General features: G+C 41.2%; 1 protein-coding gene across 1 annotated transcript; it reads left to right on the top strand.

Annotated features, from left to right (window-relative positions):
• The first annotated feature begins 7,778 nt into the window (after nucleotides 1–7,778).
• LOC110492079 (protein FAM43B) lies at nucleotides 7,779–10,580 on the top strand. Its single transcript, XM_021566079.3, has one exon. The coding sequence runs from the start codon at nucleotides 8,411–8,413 to the stop codon at nucleotides 9,392–9,394; it is 984 nt and encodes a 327-aa protein (XP_021421754.3). The 5' UTR covers nucleotides 7,779–8,410; the 3' UTR covers nucleotides 9,395–10,580.
• Nucleotides 10,581–23,661: the final 13,081 nt, after the last annotated feature.

Here is a 23,661-nt window from a genome sequence, read left to right on the forward strand (position 1 = left end):
TTTGTCCCCATGTGCAGTTGCAAACCGTAGTCTGGATTTTGTCTGGCGGATTTGGAGCAGTGGCTATTCCTTGCTGAGCGGCCTTTCAGGTTATGTTGATATAGGACTCGTTTTACTGTGGATATAGATACATTTGTACCGGTTTCCTCCAGCATCTTCACAAGGTCCTTTGCTGTTGTTCTGGGATTGATTTTCACTTTTCGCACCAAAGTACGTCCATCTCTAGGAGACAGAACACGTATGGACAGAGCAGTATGACGGCTGCGTGGTCCCATGGTGTTTATCCTTGCATACTGTTGTTCGTACAGATGAACGTGGTACCTTCAGGCATTTGGAAATTGCTCCCAAGGATGAACCAGACTTGTGGAGGTCTACAACATTTTTCTCTGAGGTGTTGGCTGATTTATTTTGATTTTCCCATGATGTCAAGCAAAGAGGGACTGAGTTTGAAGATAGGCCTTGACATACATCCACAGGTACACCTCCAATTGACACAAATGATGTCAATTAGCCTATCAGAAGCTTCTAAAGCCATGACATCATTTTCTGGAATTTTCCAAGCTGTTTAAAGGCAGTCAATTTAGTGTATGTGAACTTCTGACCCACTGGAATTGTGATACATTGAATTATAAGTGAAATGATCTGTCTGTAAACAATTGTTGTAAAAATGACTTGTGTCATGCACAAAGTAGATGTCCTAACCGACTTGCCAAAACTATAGTTTGTTAACCCAGAAATTTGTGGAGTGGTTAAAAAATGAGTTATAATGACTCCAACCTAAGTGTATGTAAACTTCCGACCCCAACTGCATATTTTGAGCTGCTCATGAGGGCAAACTGTAAGTGTGTCTCCTATCCTAATGTATCTAGCACATCCCCCATCCTCCTCCGCTCTAACCATTAAGAGGGAAATTGCAGTTCATTATTTCTGAGTCTCTCTCAAACCCAAAGTAAAAATAGATCTAAAAGTTGGTCATTGCCTTTGGCTATGGATTTGGTTCATGTTGAAAAGGGCTCTTTTTAATTAAGCATGTCTTGGGTTATGGAATATGCTGTTAAGTAGTTATTCTGTTGAAAGGAGTTAGTGAATGCAGATGTCTTCTCTTTTGAATCTCCAAATAATGCTTGTTATGATGTAAATGGCTCTTTCACAAATGCAGTCATCTAAATTCATTTTCTACATTCGTTCCCTTTAAAAGACTTTAAAAGTCTTAATATTTTTTAAATGCATCAAAACACTATCATGTTGAAGTAAAGGACCCTGGAAAAAACAATATCACCATTTGCATCTAGTTTTGCTGAACTTCTTTGCCTTCTGTAAGTATAAGAAATATTACCCAGTGTCTTGTTATTCTGCTACCAAAAACCCACTTATCTTTAAGATATTTTCTCATTTCTCTCCTTCGTGAAGAGGGAGGATTATAAAAGTTAACAGAAGTAACATGTAATGGAACACCAACCAATTACTTACAGTGATTTTACTGCTCTTTCATTTTTTTAAAATTATGATGTGATTAAAACTCGTCACTCTGTTGACAAATTGGTAACAGAGTGACCGAAATATCAGTAACAGAATGCATGCAAGTGAATTGGCCACAATGGGCAATCATAGTAGTCACAAACCACAGTTACGGTAGAGTGCAGTACTATACAGTAGAGGACAGTAGAGTACAGTAAAGAAGAATAGATTAGAGTTGAGTACAACACAGAACAGTATGTCATAAAAATGTACAGAACTAGATTCAACTCTACTGTGCTGTACTATACTGTATTGTACTGAACTCTACTTGACTCTACTGTACTGTCCTGTGAGGTCCAAACCCAGACGTCTATGATTGGTACAGATTTGGTCCGGTTTTGGTCTTGTTTGGGGACGGAACTTATTAGAATAACAGCCAGTTTTTAGAATAATACCCAAACACGTGTACCTATTCAGGATACATCACCATGAAGAGAATGGCATTCATAACTAGGAATTTCTGTATAGTACAACAGATCAAGGACCCACAATGTAATTCTGTTACCGTTATTCTGTTACCGGGGGTTGATTCACTTCACTTACTGTAGCTCAATAACCAAAATTGATTTTTTTCAAACTCAAGGTGTATATCACAGCTGACAGCCCATTCCCACTGGGCACACCACGTCATTTCAACTTGGAAATGTTGATCATATTTGAACCTTTCATTCACCCACTCAAAAAGACAACCAGGAGTTTGAGTTATCACTATGCTTCCAACCATCTAAAACCAAAACCCAATGGAAAAACACTGTCTTATTTTTGATTTAATGATATCACTGCGCTTTCAACCATTTTAAAAGCACAACAAAGTTCAAATGGGAATACAATGTCAGATGTGTATTTATACAACAATTGAATGTGATATCACTGTGCTTCATCTAATATCACAACCAAATGACCTGGATTGCAGTTGAGATTACATTAAAAGTACTTAAACATAGAAACAGAAAACATAGAAATAAAGAAACTAGAATGCCCACCCTAGTCACACCCTAGTCGCTGAATCTTGAACAGCATTGATCACTGTCACACCCTGGCCATAGAGAGGCTTTTATTCTCTATTTTGGTTAGGCCAGGGTGTGACAGTGATCAATGCTGTTCAAGATTCGGCGCAGATTATTACAGCAATTGTGAAGATCTCCACAGACCTGTGACCTTTGCACAATTTATATGATTGCATAAGACACAGTAGGCTAACCCCCAAAATGTGGCCATGAATGTTTTACTAAATTTAAGGTTGAATGTTACATTAGGTTATTTGCTGTGTTACAAAAACATTATTGTATTGTATTTGGTTGATACCGCAACCAAATATCAACAGTTAAAGGACATCTAATGCTTGGATAGTTTCACCTGAGCCGCTGGCTTAATACTGTTGTTTAACTTTGATATTTGTTTTAGTTGGAGACATGAATCCAACATAACGTTTGTTAAAAAGTTAATAGGCTATTTACTGTGTTTCAAAAGTGTTATTGGATTGTTTGGTTGTCAAAAAATGTCAGTTTGTCTACAAATTCATATTTTATATGTTGGATTCATTTCTCCATCTCAACCGAGAATCAAAGCTAAAGAGTAGGACTAAATCCAAATAAACCTCATTTAAAATAGGATTTAAAGTTGGATTTGATTCAGTCCTATGCTTTAACTTAGATTTTTTTTTGGTTGAGATGGAGACGTGGATCCAACATATTATTTATTAATTTGGAGACAAGCTGGAATTAAAGCCAGACTGAGTCAGTGGTTCAGATGGAACTATCCAAGCAGAAGATACATCTCGTTCAAATGTTGATATTTGGATATTCAATATCCAGTTTGTCTCCAAATGAATAATTGATATGTTGGATTCACATCTCCATCTCAACCAAAAATCTAAGTTAAAGAATATGACTAAATCAAATTTAATCAAACTTTAAATGCACGTTTAATCAAACTTTAGATAGCGTTTGATTTGATATCGTCCTACGCTTCAGTTTTGACTTCTGGTTGAGATGGAGATCCAACATATTCATGATTAACTTGAAGATTAAATTGTAAATCAACCAAAGCTTGAAACCCTAGGCATACAGTTCATTCGGAAAGTATTCAGACCCCTGAACTTTTCCCACATTTTGTTACATTACAGCCTTATTCTAAAATGGATTTAACATATGTTTTTCCCTCGTCAATCTACACACAATACCCCATAATGACAAAGCGAAAACAGTTTTTTTTTTGAAAAACAGAAATCCCTTTGCTATGATACTCGAAATTGAGCTCAGGTGCATCCTGTTTCCATTGATCATCCTTGAGATGTTTCTACAACTTGGAGTCCACCCGTGGTAAATTCAATTGATTAGACATGATTTGGAAAGACACACACCTGTATATATTTTGGCTCCACAGCAAAAATCAAGCCATGAGGTCGAAGGAATTGTCCGTAGAGCTCTGAGACAGGATTGTGTCGAGGCACAGATCTGGGGAAGGGTACCAAAAATGTCTGCAGCATTGAAGGTCCCTAAGAACACAGTGGCCTCCATTCTTAAATGGAAGACGTTTGGAACCACCAAGACTCTTCACATAGCTGTCCCCCAGGCCAAACTGATCAATCGGGGAGAAGGGCCTTTATCAAGAACCCGATGGTCATTCTGACAGAGCTCCAGAGTTCCTCTGTGGAGATGACAGAACCTTCCAGAAGGACAACCATCTCTGCAGCACTCCACCAATCAGGCCTGTATGGTAGAGTGGCCAGACGGAACCCACTACTCCGTAAAAGGCACATGACAGCCCGCTTGGAGTATGCCAAAATGCACCTAAAGGTCTGATGAAATCAAGATTGAACTACTTGGCCTGAATGCCAAGCGTCACGTCTGGAGGAAACCTGGCACATCCCTACGGTGAAGTGTGGTGGTGGCAGCATCACACTGTGGGGATGTTTTTCACCAGAAGGGACTGGGAGATTAGTCAGGATTGGAGGGAAAGATGAACAGGCAAAGTACAGAGAGATCCTTGATGAAAACCTGCTCCAGAGTGCTCAGGACCTCAGACTAGGGTGAAGGTTCACCTTCCAACAGGACAATGACCTTAAGCACAGAGCCAAGACAATGCAGGAGTGGCTTTCGGACAAGTCTCTGAACGACCTTCAGTGGCCCAGCCAGAGCCCGGATTTGAACCCGATCGAACATCTCTGGAGAGACCTGAAAATAGCTGTGCAGCAAAAGCTCCCCATCCAACCTGACGGAGCCTGCAGAGAATCTGCAGAGAAGAATGGGAGAAACTCCCCAAATACAGGTGTGCCAAGCTTGTAGCGTCATACCCAAGAAGACTCAAGGCTGTAATCACTGCAAAAGGTGGTTCAACAAAGTACTGAGTGAAGGGTTTGAATACTTATGTAAATGTGATATTTCAGTTTTTTATTAATTTGCCAAAAACATTTACCTGTTTTTGCTTTGTCATTATGGAGTATTGTGTGTAGATTGATGAGGGGAAAAAACAATTTAATGTACTTCAGAATAAGGCTGTAATGTAACAAAATGTGGAAAAGGTCAAGGGGACTGAATACTTTCAGAATATATTGTCTATTTTTAGTTGAACCCTGGATTGAATTTAAACAATAGCTGTTGATGACTTATAAAGTATTGTTACATTTGATTTGCTCCTTTAAACCTACACTTTGGAATGACTTTGATTACAACAGGGAATATATTTTTTTTATTAAGAGGTCGCTCAATAAATCAGTGACATTTGTCAGTGACAAATAGAAAAGCTGGGCTTGGTTAAAACCCTGGATGGACAACAAATGAAAAGCTGTAGATCAACTCTCCAGTAGGAGATGATGCCCAGCCTATATACAGTATATATATTTTTTAATAGGGAAGATCTGATGTTGTTTCTAAGGTTTTAATATATTTTATACAAAGTTTGTCTAAGTTGAAAATTGGTTAGAATTATGACAATCTGTGTCACTCAAAACAACAATTGATAACTTTGACTTTTCTCAAAATAAAATGTATTTTTCACGTAGATTCCACATAGCAATATGTTAACAATTTACATTGAACCAACGTTGATTCCAGTAGCGGCGTGTGGCAAAAATCACTGGGGAAGCCAAGACCGAAAGAAAAGCCATATTAACACCTATGTGTTGTGATAATTGCGTTGTTTGCTCTATTATCTGTTAGTTCATATGCCTTGTGACCATGATATATAGGCCTAAGGCCAGACAATAAGACACAGTGGCAGAATAAATTCAACCACAGCTTTGTTTCATCACAAAACCGGAGAGCAACCTCTGTCCGGTGGAGTCCACAAAGCATATTGCATGTAACAAACAGTTACATGACCTGCAGCATGGTCAGACAAGTTAATGTTTCTGACATTTTCAGACTACTAAACAACTATTGATTTAGAACCATGGAGAGTTACTGCAAGTTGCAAAGAAAACAGGCACTGCCTCCACTATTCCTGCACCATTTCAACTTCAACATTCCAACATCATCAAATCACCTATGTTTAGTCTAATACAGTGACAACTAAAATAAACCAAAAACAATTAGTCCAATCAACGGAAGCTAAATATGATGTGGCTGTCCATGGTTCTCTGTGTGTGTGTGTGTGTGTGTGTGTGTGTGTGTGTGTATTCGTGCAGGTAGAGAAACATGTTCACTCACCCTACTCGTAGAGAAACGCCAATGCCATTCTCCTCTATGACTCTGTAATAAAGTACACACTTTTATTTTGTTGTCCAAGGCTACCTGGCTAAAATTCTTGCTCACTAGCCTAACTTCCTTTCATGGGCAGCATCAGCTAGTTAACATCAGCCTTCTACATCTAGCTACATATTGAGCTTCCATCCTCTCAGTCCAGGGGCACAATGTATTTTATGGTTGGATCATAATAACCGTTAGAATAATTGGCCAGTTTGTAGAATTAAGTACAACCACAAGTCCAAATCCCTATCTCCATCCATGGCTAATTTATGAAAATAACAATTTTAGCTAGCTCGCTAACCACCGGAGGACAACAACACAACGAGGTGCAACAATTCAAGTATTTCTCTGGGATAGGAGTGAAGCTAAATCCAAACTGGCTCCCATTGAAACTCTTTTTTTTTTTGCGCCAGGACCATTTACAGTTGAGCTCAATCAGTTTAGCTCAATGCTGATTGGCTATTATTTTATACTTTTTTTTAAATCAAGGGAGGCCAAATGCTCGCTGGCTTCCCGTGCATTCAATGCTACGGGCAGCAACAATGTAATATTCTTTATGACCAGACAGCATCAGATAGATGTCCTACACATACAGAGACAGAGGGGCTCTGTTTTGCTCGCTTGGATGCTTTCTGCGGTGAGATACAATACATTCAACCTCTTGTGAATTGAAGGAAAATTAGGAAAACACATAGAGACTAAGTTCATTATTTTGTATGTTTTTTTCTTGGTACATTTTTGGGGGAAGTCTGGCTTCCCTTGGCTTCCATGAATACAAGCCACTTGTTGATTAAACCAGTTTGCACCCAGTGGGTTATTTTCTGCAGACATCTTTGAATCTTAATTTCTTAATGTGGTCACATAGTAAAATCTCCCTCAGCTTTTTGTCATTCTGTTACCAAACTTTGCATCTGTTCCTTAAGTAAATGTGTTTTAGTCAAATGTACAATGATGTTAAAAGTAGACCTCTGCATATGGGTGTACGGTTCGTTAAACTTTACAACCTATGGTTTTTGCTTGGCATACATTTTAAAGTGAAAGTAAGACTCAGCATCACTCTGTTATCGTGGAACTGCCCTCATATTATTACACAGCTACTTCCTCTCAGTTTGAGTCATTCTCTCACTTCATCTACGCATGACAAATGTAGTCCCACTCTCTGGCACCCTTGGTGACAGATAGAAATAATACTCGCAATGATTCATTGCCGCAAAGCCGGAAACGCTGCCCTGTGATGGGCCCTCCCAATATAGAGTAAATCAGTCAAGCATGACATAGCACAGACCACAATAAAGTCAGATGGAGGGAGATGTCATGGTCACATGTAACATTCCAACATTTACAATATTAGATTTATAGGCTATGTTGTCTGTATTTTAACAAGGGAAGGAAAGGGAAAGAAAAAAGGATTGCAGTTTCAGTTGAGATCTACATAAACTACATAACATTTTCATAATAACCCAGAATCCCGCTGATTTGGAGTTTAACCATGCATAATTCAAGTCTAAGCATCTGCTGGGTTTCAACCTTTTATAATGTTTATATTTGCTTGTGTTTTCAGCTAAATGTGCTGGGAACCAAAGTAGTAGGATTGGTATGGTCATTTTGAAGTCCATTGACATTCCCATGGTGGTGATAATAGTTTTTTGTCAATGTCACTAACACTCACCAAAACAAGGAAGTAAAATGAATTAGAACACCGTTCCAACCTTTGACCTCCATATCATAATGTAACAGCTAATCAAATACATAATCAATCCACCCTGAGAATACAATGACATCCGGATGAACCCTCTCTGTCTCAGCGTACTCAGGGTTAAGACAAACATAAATACAGAGAAATCCCAATCTCCTTCTCAGACCTGGCCAGATAAATGAGAGGGGTTGGCGAGCTATTTGGAATGAAAACAGTGGAGGAAGAGGGGGGTTTCTGAAGCACGGGGCTAAGTCTCCAGCACTGATCAGAGCTGGATGATGCAGACAGATGAGGAGGAGGGAGGAGGAGAGGAAGGAGGAGCAATTGGTGGAACAGACTGGCTGAGGCTCGCAGCTCTCAGTCTTTCCTCTGTGCTTGGCAGGGAGGCTTCTATTTATTTCTCTCCCTCCCTCTTTCTCTCTGCTCTCTCTCTCTCTCTCTCTATTTTGCTGACAAAAACACACACAGGCAGGAGGGCTCGCTCCCTCAAACTCACTCAGCCTGCACCATGCTGCCCTGGAGAAGAAGTAAGTTTGTTCTCGTGGAGGATGAGGCCAAGACAAAGCCTAAGAGCCTTGGAGTGGGGCTGACCTACCAGTCCATCATCTCCTCCCTGGTGCGCTCCTGTCCCGACCTGCTCCCTGACTCCACTCCCTTTGACTGGCTGGGCTCCGTTTTCCAGAGCAAGAGGCAGACGGTAGAGCTCAATAAAGAGGAGCACACCTACAACGTTCGTTACCTGGGAAGCATCGTCACCATCACAGCTAAAGGAGGAGGCTGCACACAGGACCCTGTGGCTAAAATCTGGCAAAGGAGTAACTACGGAGAGCAGAGCGTCAAGATGATGTTAACAGTGGGTCTTCAGGGCATCCGGATGGGCACAGACAAGACAGGCAAGAAGAAGCCCACCCACCTATACTCTCTGAACCGGATCACCTGCTGCACAGCTGACCCCTGCCGGCCCAAGATCCTAGCCTGGATCTACAGACATCAGGTCAAGAACAAGGCAGTGGTTCTCCGGTGCCATGCCGTTCTGGTCAGCAAGTCAGAGAAGGCCAGGGCCATCGCACATAGTCTCTACCAGACGTCCACCTCAGCCTTCAGTGAGTTCAAGCGGCTGAAGAGGCAGAGTGATTTCAGGCACTGCCAACAGCAGCTGCTGGGGGAGGACATGGTGCCGCTGATGCCTCTGAGGAAGCTGCTCAACGGGCAGTGCCACTACCGGCCACCTGCCGACAGCCCTGGAGGCCCCAGCACCACCCGTCTCTGCTCCATCACAGAGGAGGAAGAAGAGGAGGAAGAGGTGGAGGAAGAAGGGTATGAGGGAGATGAAGAAGCTCTAAAGGACACTGACCTAACACAGTCATATGGGTCATGTGAGATGAGCCTAGGGGACATAGTTAATGGACTGGACGAGTGCTATATTAACATCAACATAAGCATCAGCGACAGCAACAACAACACATTGACATTTGTCAGTTCTCTAGTGTGAGAGGAGAGTACGTGGATATGGTGTCATATTACCACAGAGCCACATTCGTCCTCTTCTCCTTTCACTGGTCACCTACTCTCCCTGGCTCTTTCCTGTTGTCCACAATTTGCAGTGTCTGTCAGGGAAGTTCTCCTCCAGTGCTCTTCTGGGTCAAGGAAGGAAGACAATCTCTGTTTGGGAAAGGAATGTATTTTTTCAGACGGCTCAGACAGACTCTGGTTTGTCCATTTCAATTTACTGTAACAATTCGGTGAGACTGAGTGTTTTACAATGAGGGTTGTGTGAGAGACGGATAATAGCACAATTAAAAAGGGAACCATTTCCGAGACTTTTGAGAGAACTAACACTGAGCTCGTCATAGTACTGCCAGGTCTCACATATCACCCAAACCCAAATTGTGTTTACGTCTCTGTGTAACTTGATATTTTGTAAATACAGTGTTTTAAGGTACGCACATTTTGATGGACTTGTACTTTTTCAGAGAGGTTGTTTATATGAAAAATATGTATACTTTCTACTAAGACCGTCTGTATAATGTGATTTTCCACAGTTGACCTTTCTGAGTGCGTTCAACCCCGAGCAGAAGTTTAATACAGTTTTACAACAGCATGACTCCGGCAGATGAATGAATTAGGCTATAATTTGGGAATCAAGCCATTGAGTTGACATGTTTATTGCTGCCATTTGTCAAAGCCCTACGTATTATTTATATCCACAGTGACATTTAATGCTGAGTCTTTTGTCTTTCTCAATGAGACGCCTTTGATCTCGCGGCTGTTGTTATGTGATATCTCCACGCTGTGATACATTTGTGACCAAGGAGACAAATGAGAGTATGCACAAATATGTGTCGTTTTTGAACATTTGTTGTTTTACCTATAAACAAAACAGAGATACATGCCCCCTGAGTGTGTATTATATTTCTATCAGCAGGATTAAGGATGTGTTTGCATGATTGCCGGACCTTTTTCCTCTCAAAATGGCAGACACACTGAGAAAAGAAAGATACATCTGTTTCTAGCAGGTGAAGGAACCAGGCCACAAAATATTTCGTCTATTCTTTGATCTAATTTCCTAAAGATTGAGTCTTTACTATTTAACAAAAACATTGTGATTATGATCTTTGTTACATCTACATGAAATTAAGCTATTGTGTAAAAAGTAATAAAAAATACCCTCAGAATTTAATTTTTGTATATGAGTGACAAATTTAAACAGCTACTGACAATCAAAGCTGAGCATAGAGCATTTGTCTGATTATGGTAAATCTGAGAGCTTGATTTGATTCTCATCTCCACAATATTGTATGTTATGAAGTTTGTCTAAACAAAATATGGAACAACAAAGAAATCAACCAAACACAAAGCTTCTCAGGGCCACAATTACCGAAGAGGTGTCTTGTTTAGTATCCACCACCACAAGACATAAACAGTCACGCCACATTAAACCACATCTAAATTGGACCTTGCCACTTGGTTAGATGTAGATCGGACGGACCAATCTCTGCTGGGCTGGTATTGGCCACTCAGCCCTTTCCTCGGAGTGAACCAATTAATCAGAGCATTGAATAGTTCAGGAAAATAACCAATTCCCTGCCTAGGCAAGAGTGGGCTGCCTGTCAGACTGATACGGAACCAACTGAACTGAGACGGATACCAGGAAGCTGTCATACTTTTTTACTGTCAATATGCTAATCAAGATATCAGACCAAATTCATTTGTGATGTGATATTCTAATGAAATGTTCATAAAATGGATATTGTAGTTCTCTTAAACGGATATATACTTTTTAAGCATAATTATCATAATTATACATTTCTCCATTTCCTGCAGCTTTTGGTAAATAATAATACAATATAACATTCACACTTCAAAACACATCACAAACGTGTATATTTACAATGTTTAGTTATGTAACAAACAAACAGACCTGTTGTAGCTTCGCCGTACAGGAGGCTTCCTGTCGTTTTTCATTTGCCGATCTTGCAGAACACAGAGCCAGTTCAACTTACTCAGGTTTAAATGATTTAGATGGGTTGGTCTTTGGTGAGATTTTCTGGAACTGTTGTTGTCAATGTATTCACTAATAAACTACCTCTGAGAAGGTAGAGGATCACCAGTCTGTAGGGAAACAATCAGGAAACTCCCAACCACAAATCTACCCTTGTCCACCTTAGTGGAATACAAAAGACAATACATACAGTTCATTTTGTATTTTGTGTGAAAATACACTACATGATCAAAAGTATGTGGACACCAGGTTGTCAAACATGTCATTCTAAAATCATGGCCATTAATATGAAGTTGGTCCCCCCTTTGCTGCCACAGCAACAGCAGCTCTTCTGGGAAGGCTTTCCACTAGATGTTGGAACATTGCTGCCGGGACTTGCTTCCATTCAGCCACAAGCGCATATTATTTTCTATATATTTTTTTTTATTGAGGTTGGGCGATTAGGCCTGGCTCGCAGTCGGCATTCCGATTCATCCCAAAGGTGTTTGATGGAGTTGAGGTCAGGGCTCTTTGCAGGCCAGTCAAGTTCTTCCACACTGATCTCTACAAACCATTTGTGTATGGACCTCGCTTTGTGCACGAGGGCATTGTCATGCTGAAACAGGAAAGGACCTTCCCCAAACTGTTGCCACAAAGTTGGAATCGTCTAGAATGTCATTGTATGTTGAAGCGTTAAGATTTCCCTTCACTGGAACCAAGGGACCTAGCCCGAACTATGAAAAACAGCCCCAGACCATTATTCCTCATCCACCAAACTTTACAGTTGTCACTATGTATTGGGGCGTCAAACCCAGATTTGACCGGCAACATGCCAGATGGTGTAGCTTGATTCATCACTCCAGAGAACGACTTCCCACTGCTCCAGAGTCCAATGGCTTCACAATAACAGCACTTACAGTTGCAGGGAAAAAATGTTGCGAACTGGCTTGTTGGAAGTCACTGAGCTCTTCAGTAAGGCCATTCTACTGCTAATGTTTATCTATGGAGATTTCATGGCTGTGTGCTCAATTTTATACACCTGCCAGCAACGGGTGTGGCTGTAGTAGCCGAATCCACTCATTTGAAGGGGTGTCCACATACTTTTGTATTTATAGTGTACATTTATTATAGATAGCTTTTTATTGAGAACTAATGTGAAATGTAATATAAAATATCTGATTTGGTCCTTGGGGTGAAATAAATATTTCCATACACATGCATGTGCGCCCCCTCCCCCAACAGAATCACCACAAACACACACTCACACACATGCGGACACACGCACCCACACAGCCATATGAACTAAAGGTCTCATTACTTTCCAGGTCTCCTCTCTGTACCCTCTCCCTTCTGAGCGATGGCTCATTGATCCGAAATGTCTTGCCCACAGCACACCTTGTTCCCTCTCCTCTTGCTGCCTGGTGTCCAGGAGAACTGATTAGCACATTCTCCAAAGGCTCTTTTTCCTGGGACACACGGACGTGGAATTGCTGTGGAACGCAACATCGTATTCCCCATCGCACCAGGTGACGAGGATGTGCCTGTGGTGGTGTCACACTGCCCTGAGCGTTATTCACTAGATAACAGATAGAGAGAGAGAGAGATACTGGGGAAGCCAGGTAGAGAACAGCTGCGAGGGCAGAGCAACCTCACCATGTCCCCCACAGACTCCCTGCTACCTCTTTGTTCTTCACTGCTGCATAATATGTTGCGTTCCACAGCAATTCCATGTATGTGTGTTCCACATATTATGTGGGCAACACATAACACACCATGTGTCTTGCCTCGTGTTTGATTAGATTTCTTTCGTGTTCATTAAGAACACCAGTCTCCGGTGGCTGATTCGCTGCCAACAAGCCTCTGGAATAGATGGTGAGATAGCGATTGAGCCCCAGTATTCTGGGAAGACATCCATGATGTACCATGAGCCACCTAGCCTGCTCTGCTGCCGTCGGTTCACATTGGCTCTGTTTTGCTGGGAACGCACCCGTTTACACAACACGCTGTATGGCTCCTCTGCTAAGTGCACCCATGTCAGACATAACACAGTAATGAATGGAGGCCATAAGACAAACAATGTTGCTGGAATTATTACTGTGTGTCGTGTGCAGGTGGACAAATTGGATATCACATAACACATTAATGCATGAATGCCGTAAGACAAACAATGTTGCTGGAATTATTACTGTGCATCTGTATCGTGCCATACATCTGAATATAGGCCTACTATATGGAAAACCTGGGCATTACACAGGGTGGGATGCGAATCCATCCCAGGAGAGATACACTACTGTATATGTACAAAAGTATGTGGACACGCCTTCAAATGAGTGATTTGGCTATTTCTGTCAAACTTGTTGCTGACAGGTGTATAAAATCAAGCACACTGCCATGCAATCTCCATAGACAAACACTGGCAGTAGAATGGCCTTACTGAAGAGCTCAGTGACTTTCACCATTGCACTGTTATAGGATGCCAGCTTTTCAGCAAGTCAGTTCTGGAGTGACCATCTGGCAGTCATATGGATGAATCTGGGTTTGGCAGATGCCAGGTGAACGCTACCTGCCCCAATGCATAGTGCCAACTGTAAAGTTTGGTGGATGAGGAATAATGGTCTGGGGCTGTTTTTCATGATTTGGGCTATGACCCTTAGTTCCAGTGAAGGGAAATCTTAACGCTACAGCATACAATGATATTCTAAATTATTATGTGCTTCCAACTTTGTGGCAACAGTTTGGGGAAGACCCTTTCCTGTTTCAGCATGACAATGCCCTTGTGCACAAAGCGAAGTCCATACAGAAATAATTTGTTGAGATCGGAAGAACTTGACTGGCCTGTACAGAGCCCTGACCTTAACTCAATCGAACACCTTTGGGATGAATCGGAATGCCGACTGTGAGCCATGCCTAATCGCCCAACATCAGTGCCCGACCACACTAATGCTGTTATGGCTGAATGGAAGCAAGTCCCCGCAGCAATGTTCCAACATCTAGTGGAAAGCCTTCCCAGAAAAGTGTAGGCTGTTATAGCAGCAAAGGAGGGACCAACTTCATATTAATGGCCATGATTTTGGAATGACATGTTCGACAAGCAGGTGTCCACATACTTTTGGTCATATAGTGTATGTAGAAGTCAAATTGTGTGACAAACTGGACAAAATGCAACCCCACTGAGCTCCAAACCAACAAAGCTTGCTGACCTTTTCCATTTCTTGCATCTCTTAATAAAAAAGACTTGCACACCTTGCAAGTTGCAAATGAGCTGCCCTGGCCCGTGTTTTGCAGTTACGCAAAGCTGTCAAAAAACAGAGAAGAAAATAATCTCTACTGTCAAAGTATGATGATTATCATTATACAGCATTATTTCCACCCAAGCAGCCTCCCCACGAGGCTTCGGCTCCTTGACATAGATGACAAATAAAGACTTGTTTGTGATGAATATTGTATGGCCCTTCAGGAAGGGGGAAGGAATACTTCAATATAGTCAGAAACACACACACACACACACACACACACACACACAACTCTGTTATGTTCAGCCATTTGTACTCTACAGCGTCTGATTCAGAACCCATAAAACCTGTGGCCTTAAAAATCTGCGAAACAATGTAGTAATTCATGAGAACCAGGGGTAAGTTACTACCATTAAACCTTTATGGTGTTATTCCATCATAACAAATAGAGTCTGATAGGAATGTAATAAATAAACAACCACTGCCCAGACAGTCCTTCTTTAGCCTGTACTGTATGCATGCTAAGTCAATGAAATGGTAGAATATTTGATATTCTACTTTTCTCTTGTAGGATAGTGAGGGTAAGCCTAAATGCACTGTTCCAGTGTCTTAGAAAAGCATGGCGAAGGTGTTGGTAAATTCATAATACTGAAATAGTACATTTCACTGCCTTGACACTTTTTGCTCAGTCTGTATTAATACTCACTGGGAGCAAAGTAATTTCCTCAGATTTAATAGAGCTGGTTTTATGTAATGCACTTTTTTATGTAATGCACTGGAGCTGGTTTTATGTAAAGACATTAACTGTACTTTCCAACAATCCCACCATTACTAGCCTGTCCACTTAAAACTCTCAACGGCAGAATAAATATTTAATCTAAGAAGCTCACATGTACATAGCTGTGTACATTAAAACCTTTGCTACTCAGAGAGGAATCATGTATTTTAAACCTTCTTATCTGTTGATTTGCCCTTGAGCGAGGTACCTAAAGGGGAACTGCACCCCCTGATTTGGCCTATTTATTTTGCTTGCTCCTCAAGAAAATCTGGCAGCCACGACAGAAGACAAACGTGAGTTGGCTTTGGGGTGTGGTTTGATGTGGGTGTTTCTTGGGTGTGTCCTTGCCACCACCAAGACTCACCCATCTGTCATGACCTTGCCCTCAAGCTTCTTCTTCCTCTTTGGTATAATGGCGTTTGCAACAATTATATGTGCATTCTGCCACCTACTGTACAGGTTTATAATTAGGATCCCCCAAAAAATCTAAATAACGCAGGGTAAAGAATTAAAAATGTATTATGAGAGAACATATCAAAAGAAAATCCATACAAGCTATCAATAACAAAAATTGTATTAAATTCAATCAGCCTGCTTTTCCGTTCTAATCAGGTCCCTACACAGGCTCCGAGGGATCCTGTAAGGGCAGAACATTTACTGGCAACAGTAGTTCTTGCAGTGCTTCTGTCATTCAATCTTGGAGGCCCAAAAACCTCTCGGCTGCAGATATGATGTCCAGCTTCATGGACGTCTTGGACACTTGTGCAGTACAGTTAATAACTGTGGCTATAAATGCTACAAAATCCACCATCTTCACAATAAGTGCATCCAGATCACTTGAGTGACGTATAACATTTATAACTGGTTGTGGTCCATCCACCGCCATATGTTCTTCAGAACTGTGGCCTCTTGCCCCTTTCAACGCTCTTCACCGCCTCCACATACAGTAGGAGATTTGCTGTACAGACCTCTCAACCTCTTTCACCCTAACAGGGCACTCAGGGAATTCAGGAATAGGATCCACACCACAGTTGCAACATTTTACATTTACAGACTCTTCAATAACACATTCCTTCCGTCTGCAAACACTTGACACATGGCCAAACCGTTTAGACTTCTTGCATTGCGTCGGGTTTTGCACGAACGCTCTTACGGGATATCTTATATTCCCCTTGCCCCCAGCGGTTTCCCCCCACTCAATCACAACAAACAGGTTGAGTTCAATAACTACAGGCAAATGCATGGGGAGATGCCGGAGGAAGCTTTGAAGAGGTCAGTAGCCTGGAGAGTAATACGAGAGGAATGCAATTTCTGAATTTATGTAGATATTATAAACTAAGCAGTTTGATAACTTTCAAATGTAGTTCATGTAGAATAAACAACCCTTTACATATTACCATAGAGGCAGTGTTCTACTAATAGAACAATGTGCACCTTTCCCCTTTCATTGTCATTCCCAGCCGATACAGATACTGCGCCTATCGGCATTTTGTCTGGTGGCATTGGGGCTACCTTGGTAAACATGTCAGTGGTCATACCTTCTTGTGTGGTGTCCCATTTCCACAACAGAAGTTCCCTGGTGCAGAATACACATGGTTTCTCCCTCCCCATATTGACTTATACCATTCAATAATTTAAAAAAATACAATACAAGTAGAAGTTGTAGCTAGTAAACTTTTAATTCCGAGTGACAGGTCTCTCTCCATTTAGAGGCATCATTACCAAGCCTGTCTGTCAGTTTTTGACTTCATCACATCAACTTGCAAGTCTCCATGTGCTGGCTCCATACATGTTTCTGTGAACACATACAGAGTCACTGTTCTATTACCAATGGCAGTTATGATAGGCAAGATCTGTAACAAAAACAGGTACCATTTGAAGGTTGAACAAGTCAGATAAAACCTACCCAATTATGGTCTCCCAATCGATGACCATTGGTGAGCAGACAAGAGGTTAGTTAAGCGTATTTCCTTCTCACAAGTAGGCATTTGTCTTGCATTTCCCAGTAACAGTAACACCCAGGTGTGATTTTGACCCTATTGGTCAAAAGGATCCCTTCAGTCTTTTCTCCACATGTTGAATACAATGTACGTGTGTGCTTTCTGCAGATGTAGTCATTGCATTCTACAAAAGTGGTGCTGGTTTTACTGTCTTGTCGAGGGGGCAGAGCAAATCGTGTAGGCCCTGGAACAATTCTGATTACATTGGAAGCTGACAGTCTACCTTGACTTTGTTGTGGTGACGGTGACCATTCTAGAGGTGACCATTCCATCTTTAGACTTTCATGTCCTCTCCTCTCTGGGTGATGGTTGTCGCATGCTCTCTCTCTCATCTGATGGAGGAGATGGTACAGTGCCTTGCGAAAGTATTCGGCCCCCTTGAACTTTGCGACCTTTTGCCACATTTCAGGCTTCAAACATAAAGATATAAAACTGTATTTTTTGTGAAGAATCAACAACAAGTGGGACACAATCATGAAGTGGAACGACATTTATTGGATATTTCAAACTTTTTTAACAAATCAAAAACTGAAAAATTGGGCGTGCAAAATTATTCAGCCCCCTTAAGTTAATACTTTGTAGCGCCACCTTTTGCTGCGATTACAGCTGTAAGTCGCTTGGGGTATGTCTCTATCAGTTTTGCACATCGAGAGACTGAATTTTTTTCCCATTCCTTCTTGCAAAACAGCTCGAGCTCAGTGAGGTTGGATGGAGAGCATTTGTGAACAGTAGTTTTCAGTTCTTTCCACAGATTCTCGATTGGATTCAGGTCTGGACTTTGACTTGGCCATTCTAACACCTGGATATGTTTATTTTTGAACCATTCCATTGTAGATTTTGCTTTATGTTTTGGATCATTGTCTTGTTGGAAGACAAATCTCCGTCCCAGTCTCAGGTCTTTTGCAGACTCCATCAGGTTTTCTTCCAGAATGGTCCTGTATTTGGCTCCATCCATCTTCCCATAAATTTTAACCATCTTCCCTGTCCCTGCTGAAGAAAAGCAGGCCCAAACCATGATGCTGCCACCACCATGTTTGACAGTGGGGATGGTGTGTTCAGCTGTGTTGCTTTTACGCCAAACATAACATTTTGCATTGTTGCCAAAAAGTTCAATTTTGGTTTCATCTGACCAGAGCACCTTCTTCCACATGTTTGGTGTGTCTCCCAGGTGGCTTGTGGCAAACTTTAAACGACACTTTTTATGGATATCTTTAAGAAATGGCTTTCTTCTTGCCACTCTTCCATAAAGGCCAGATTTGTGCAATATACGACTGATTGTTGTCCTATGGACAGAGTCTCCCATCTCAGCTGTAGATCTCTGCAGTTCATCCAGAGTGATCATTGGCCTCTTGGCTGCATCTCTGATCAGTCTTCTCCTTGTATGAGCTGAAAGTTTAGAGGGACGGCCAGGTCTTGGAGATTTGCAGTGGTCTGATACTCCTTCCATTTCAATATTATCGCTTGCACAGTGCTCCTTGGGATGTTTAAAGCTTGGGAAATCTTTTTGTATCCAAATCCGGCTTTAAACTTCTTCACAACAGTATCTCGGACCTGCCTGGTGTGTTCCTTGTTCTTCATGAAGCTCTCTGCGCTTTTAACGGACCTCTGAGACTATCACAGTGCAGGTGCATTTATACGGAGACTTGATTACACACAGGTGGATTGTATTTATCATCATTAGTCATTTAGGTCAACATTGGATCATTCAGAGATCCTCACTGAACTTCTGGAGAGAGTTTGCTGCACTGAAAGTAAAGGGGCTGAATAATTTTGCACGCCCAATTTTTCAGTTTTTGATTTGTTAAAAAAGTTTGAAATATCCAATAAATGTCGTTCCACTTCATGATTGTGTCCCACTTGTTGTTGATTCTTCACAAAAAAATACAGTTTTATATCTTTATGTTTGAAGCCTGAAATGTGGCAAAAGGTCGCAAAGTTCAAGGGGGCCGAATACTTTCGCAAGGCACTGTATGTCAGACTCCTCTGAATCCTCTTCACCAAAGAAGAATTCACAGTCTGGATCATCGACAGCATTGTCCTCCATCTCTGAAATATCCTCTGTCTCTGAAACCTCTTCTTCTATTTGAATGTCAGAGTCTAGAATTTGTGACGAGGCTTCGTTGATTGAACATTTTTTTGGAGCTCACTTTTGAGTGTCTGTGTCAGAGATCTGCTGCTCTTGCTTGGTAAAGCTCCTTTTCACCATAATTCTAAAATAATGCAATGAGAACCAGTCAAAACAAAATACATCAAATACGCTTGTATAATTTGGACCTATACACATGAAAGCCTCCGGGTCAAAATGACCCACAACATCATGTTTGTCTACAAAATCTACACAGACATTCCACAACACATCAGTGTGTCCACATTTTGAAGTTAGGTTCATGACCCTAAATGAGGAAAAGTAATTTAATTTCATGGAGAAAAAGAGAGCTTAACTAGTATTTTAGACAACTCAAAAGTGGAAATGTGTCAAAATGGCCCACAACATAACAGGAGGGTTAATTAGAATTTTTCAATGTTAGTTCAATGGTAGCAACATAGAGAAGACAAGCAAGGGGACCCTCAGCATCATGCAGATGTGCCCTAACTGTGACCATTCCTATAAATGGAACAGGGAGGACACTTAAATCCAAATGTCACCAACCTGATTCATTAACTCCAGAAAGGTAAGACGTGTTTTTAATTCTAGTGCTGCTCTGCACACAAAAGCTGATTAGTTAAGTAGCCAGCTAGCTAACATTTGCTCTGGTCCAACGTTAAACCAAATTAGAAGTTCAAAAACATTCAAAGATCCGAAACAGTGGAAGGGAATGAAAAAAAGAATGGTTCTGTTAAAAAGGAAAGATTGGAAAATAATGTTGGTTCCAACCCATTTTAAACCTAACCCTAACTACACTGCGATCCTTATGTCTAACCCTAACTTTAAAATAAGAAAGCATTTTTTTGTTTTCAGGAATTTGTACGATATAGCCAATTTTGACTTGTGGCTGTGGTACCTAGTGGAAACCCTAATTCAATGCTTTACAGATGTAGACTGACTGTAGCTCCAGATTGGATTAGATTCAGGCCAATGACACTGTTACGGCTTGTTGGTCCTAGTTTACTGTATTAGTCAGACTTAGAAGTGAGTTAGCTACCACCATAGCTGCATCTAACTGCCTGTAGCTGGCCCTGAAGCAAGGATATGCATATTCTTGGTACCATTTCAAAGGAAACACGTTGAAGTTTGTGGAAATGTTTTATTTAACCAGGTAGGCTAGTTGAGAACAAGTTCTCATTTGCAACTGTGACCTGGCCAAGATAAAGCAAAGCAGTTCGACACATACAAAAACACAGAGTTACACATGGAATAAACAAACATATAATCAATAATACAGTAGAAAAATCTATATACAGTGTGTGCAAATGAGGTAGGATAAGAGAGGGAAGGCAATAAATAGGCCATGGTGGCAAAGTAATTACAATATAGCAATTACACTGGAATGGTAAAATGTGCAGAAGATGAATGTGCAAGTTGAGATACTGGAGTGCAAAGGAGCAAGATTAATAAATAAATAAATACAGTATGGGGATGAGGAAGATTGGATGGGCTATTTACAAATGAGCTATGTACAGGTGCAGTGGTCTGTGAGCTGCTCTGACAGCTGGTGCTTAAAGCTAGTGAGGGAGGTAAGAGTCTCCAGCTTCAGAGAGTTTTGCAGTTCGTTCCAGTCATTGGCAGCAGAGAACTGGAAGGAGAGGCGGCCAAAGTAAGAATTGGCTTTGGGGGTGACCAGTGAGTGCTGCTATGGTGACCAGTGAGCTGAGATAAGGCGGGGCGTTGCCTAGCAGAGACTTGTAGATGACCTGGAGCCAGTGGGTTTGGCAACGAGTATGAAGCGAGGGCCTACCAACGAGATCATACAGGTCACAGTGGTGGGTAGTATATGGGGCTCTGGTGACAAAACGGATGGCACTGTGATAGACTGCATCCAATTTGTTGAGCAGAGTGTTGGAGGCTATTTTGTAAATGACATCGCCGAAGTCAAGGATCGGTAGGATGGTCAGTTTTATGAGGGTATGTTTGGCAGCATGAGTGAAGGATGCTTTGTTGCGAAATAGGAAGACGATTCTAGATTTAATTTTGGATTGGAGATGTTTCATGTGAGTCTGGAAGTAGAGCTTACAGTCTAACCAGACACCTAGGTATTTGTAGTTGTCCACATATTCTAAGTTAGAACCATCCAGAGTGGTGATGCTGGACGGGCAGGCAGGTGCGGGCAGTGATCGGTTGAATAGCATGCATTTAGTTCAACTTGCATTTAAGAGCAGTTGGAGGCCACGGAAGGAGAGTTGTATGGCATTGAAGCTCATCTGGAGGTTAGTTAACACAGTGTCGTCTGCGTAGAGGTGGATCAAAGAATCACCAGCAGCGAGAGCAACATCATTGATGTATAGAGAGAAGAGAGTCGGCCCGAGAATTGAACCCTGTGGCACACCCATAGAGACAGATGGGTGTGTCCGGACAACAGGCCCTCCGATTTGACATACTGAACTCAATCGGAGAAGTAGTTGGTGAACCAGAGTCGAAAGCCTTAGCCAGATTGATGAATACAGAAATATGAAAGGAATGTAGGAGAATATAGCACAATAGATCTGGTAAAAGATAATACAAAGAAAAAAACAACCGTTCTTTTGTATTTTTTTTGTACCATCATCTTTGAAATGCAAGAGAAAGGCCATAAAGTATTATTCTAGCCCAGGTGCAATTTAGATTTTGGCCACTAGATGGCATCAGTGTATGTGCAACGTTTTAGACTTATCCAATGAACCATTGCATTTCTGTTCAAAATTTTGCATCAAGACCGCCCAAATGTGCCTAATTTGTTAATACATTTTCATGTTCAACATTGTGCACTCTCCTCAAACAATAGCATGGTATTATTTCACTGTAATAGCTACGTTAATTGGACAGTGCAGTTAAATTAACAAGAATTTAAGCTTTATGCCAATATCAGATATGTCTATGTCCTGGGAAATGTTATTGTTACCTACAACCTCATGCTAATCGCATTAGCCTACGTTAGCTCAACCATCCCGTGGATGGATCCCGAAGAAGTTAACCCTAATTTGCTGACCCTGTAAAACAACACATTTCTCTGCACACTGCATTAGGAAAGTATTCAGACCCCTTGACTTTTCCCACATTTTGTTAAGTTTATTCTGAAAATGATTAAATTGATTTTGTTCCCCTCATCAATCTACACACTATCCCACAATGACAAAGCAAATACAGGTTTATAGACATTTTTGCAATGTCTAAAAACTTAAATATCACATTTTCATAACTATTCAGAACCCTTGACTCACTTGAGTCTTCTTGGGTATGATGCTACAAGCTTGGCACACCTGTTTTTGGGGAGTTTCTCCCATTCTCCTCTGCAGATCCTCTCAAGCTGTGTCAGGTTGGATGGGAAGCGTCGCTGCACAGCTATTTTCAAGTGTAGGACCTTATATAGGCAGGTATGCCTTTCCAAATCATGTCCAATCAATTGAATTTACCAACAGTGGACTCCAATCAATTTGTAGAAACATCTCAAGGATGATCAGTGGAAACAGGATGCACCTGAGCTCTTTTTCAAGTGTCATAGCAAAAGGGTCTGAATACTTTTGTAAATAAGGTTTCCTGTATTTTATGTTATATAAATTTGCTAAAATATCTAAAAACCTGTTTTCGTTTTGTCATGGAGTATTGTGTTTATATTGATGAGGGGAAAAAACAATTTAATCCATTTTAGAATAAGGCTGTAACGTAACAAAATGTGAAAAAAGTCAAGGGGTATGAATACTTTCCGAATACACTGTATGTGACAATATAAACACATATTTTTGGTCATCAATCCTTATACCTTCAGTCTATAAAGTGTTGCCATTACATCCTGTGTACGTATTACCAACACAGTCATGATATGGGTTCATCCTCTATGGTCCTCTTCCGGTTGGACTCATAGACATACACATTGCCTGTACGTCATTAGCTGTCTTATTATATAACATCACAGTCATGATATATGGCTTCATCCTTTGAGGACCTCCTCTTATTGCTAGACTCATGTACCTCTGTGGCATACGCTGGGCTCCACAGTCATTGACGTACTGTGCTCCACAATGATGAACTCCAGCCACAGCACAGATAGGAAGTAAGAAGGTGACACATAACCATTTAACTTGCTTCTGGCAGAGCCTCCACTGACATCGTTAGCCCCATTTAGAGACTAATTA

The sequence above is a fragment of the Oncorhynchus mykiss genome, chromosome 16 (assembly GCF_057628025.1).
Source record: "Oncorhynchus mykiss isolate SJ-2025 chromosome 16, ASM5762802v1, whole genome shotgun sequence".
NCBI lineage: Eukaryota > Metazoa > Chordata > Actinopteri > Salmoniformes > Salmonidae > Oncorhynchus > Oncorhynchus mykiss.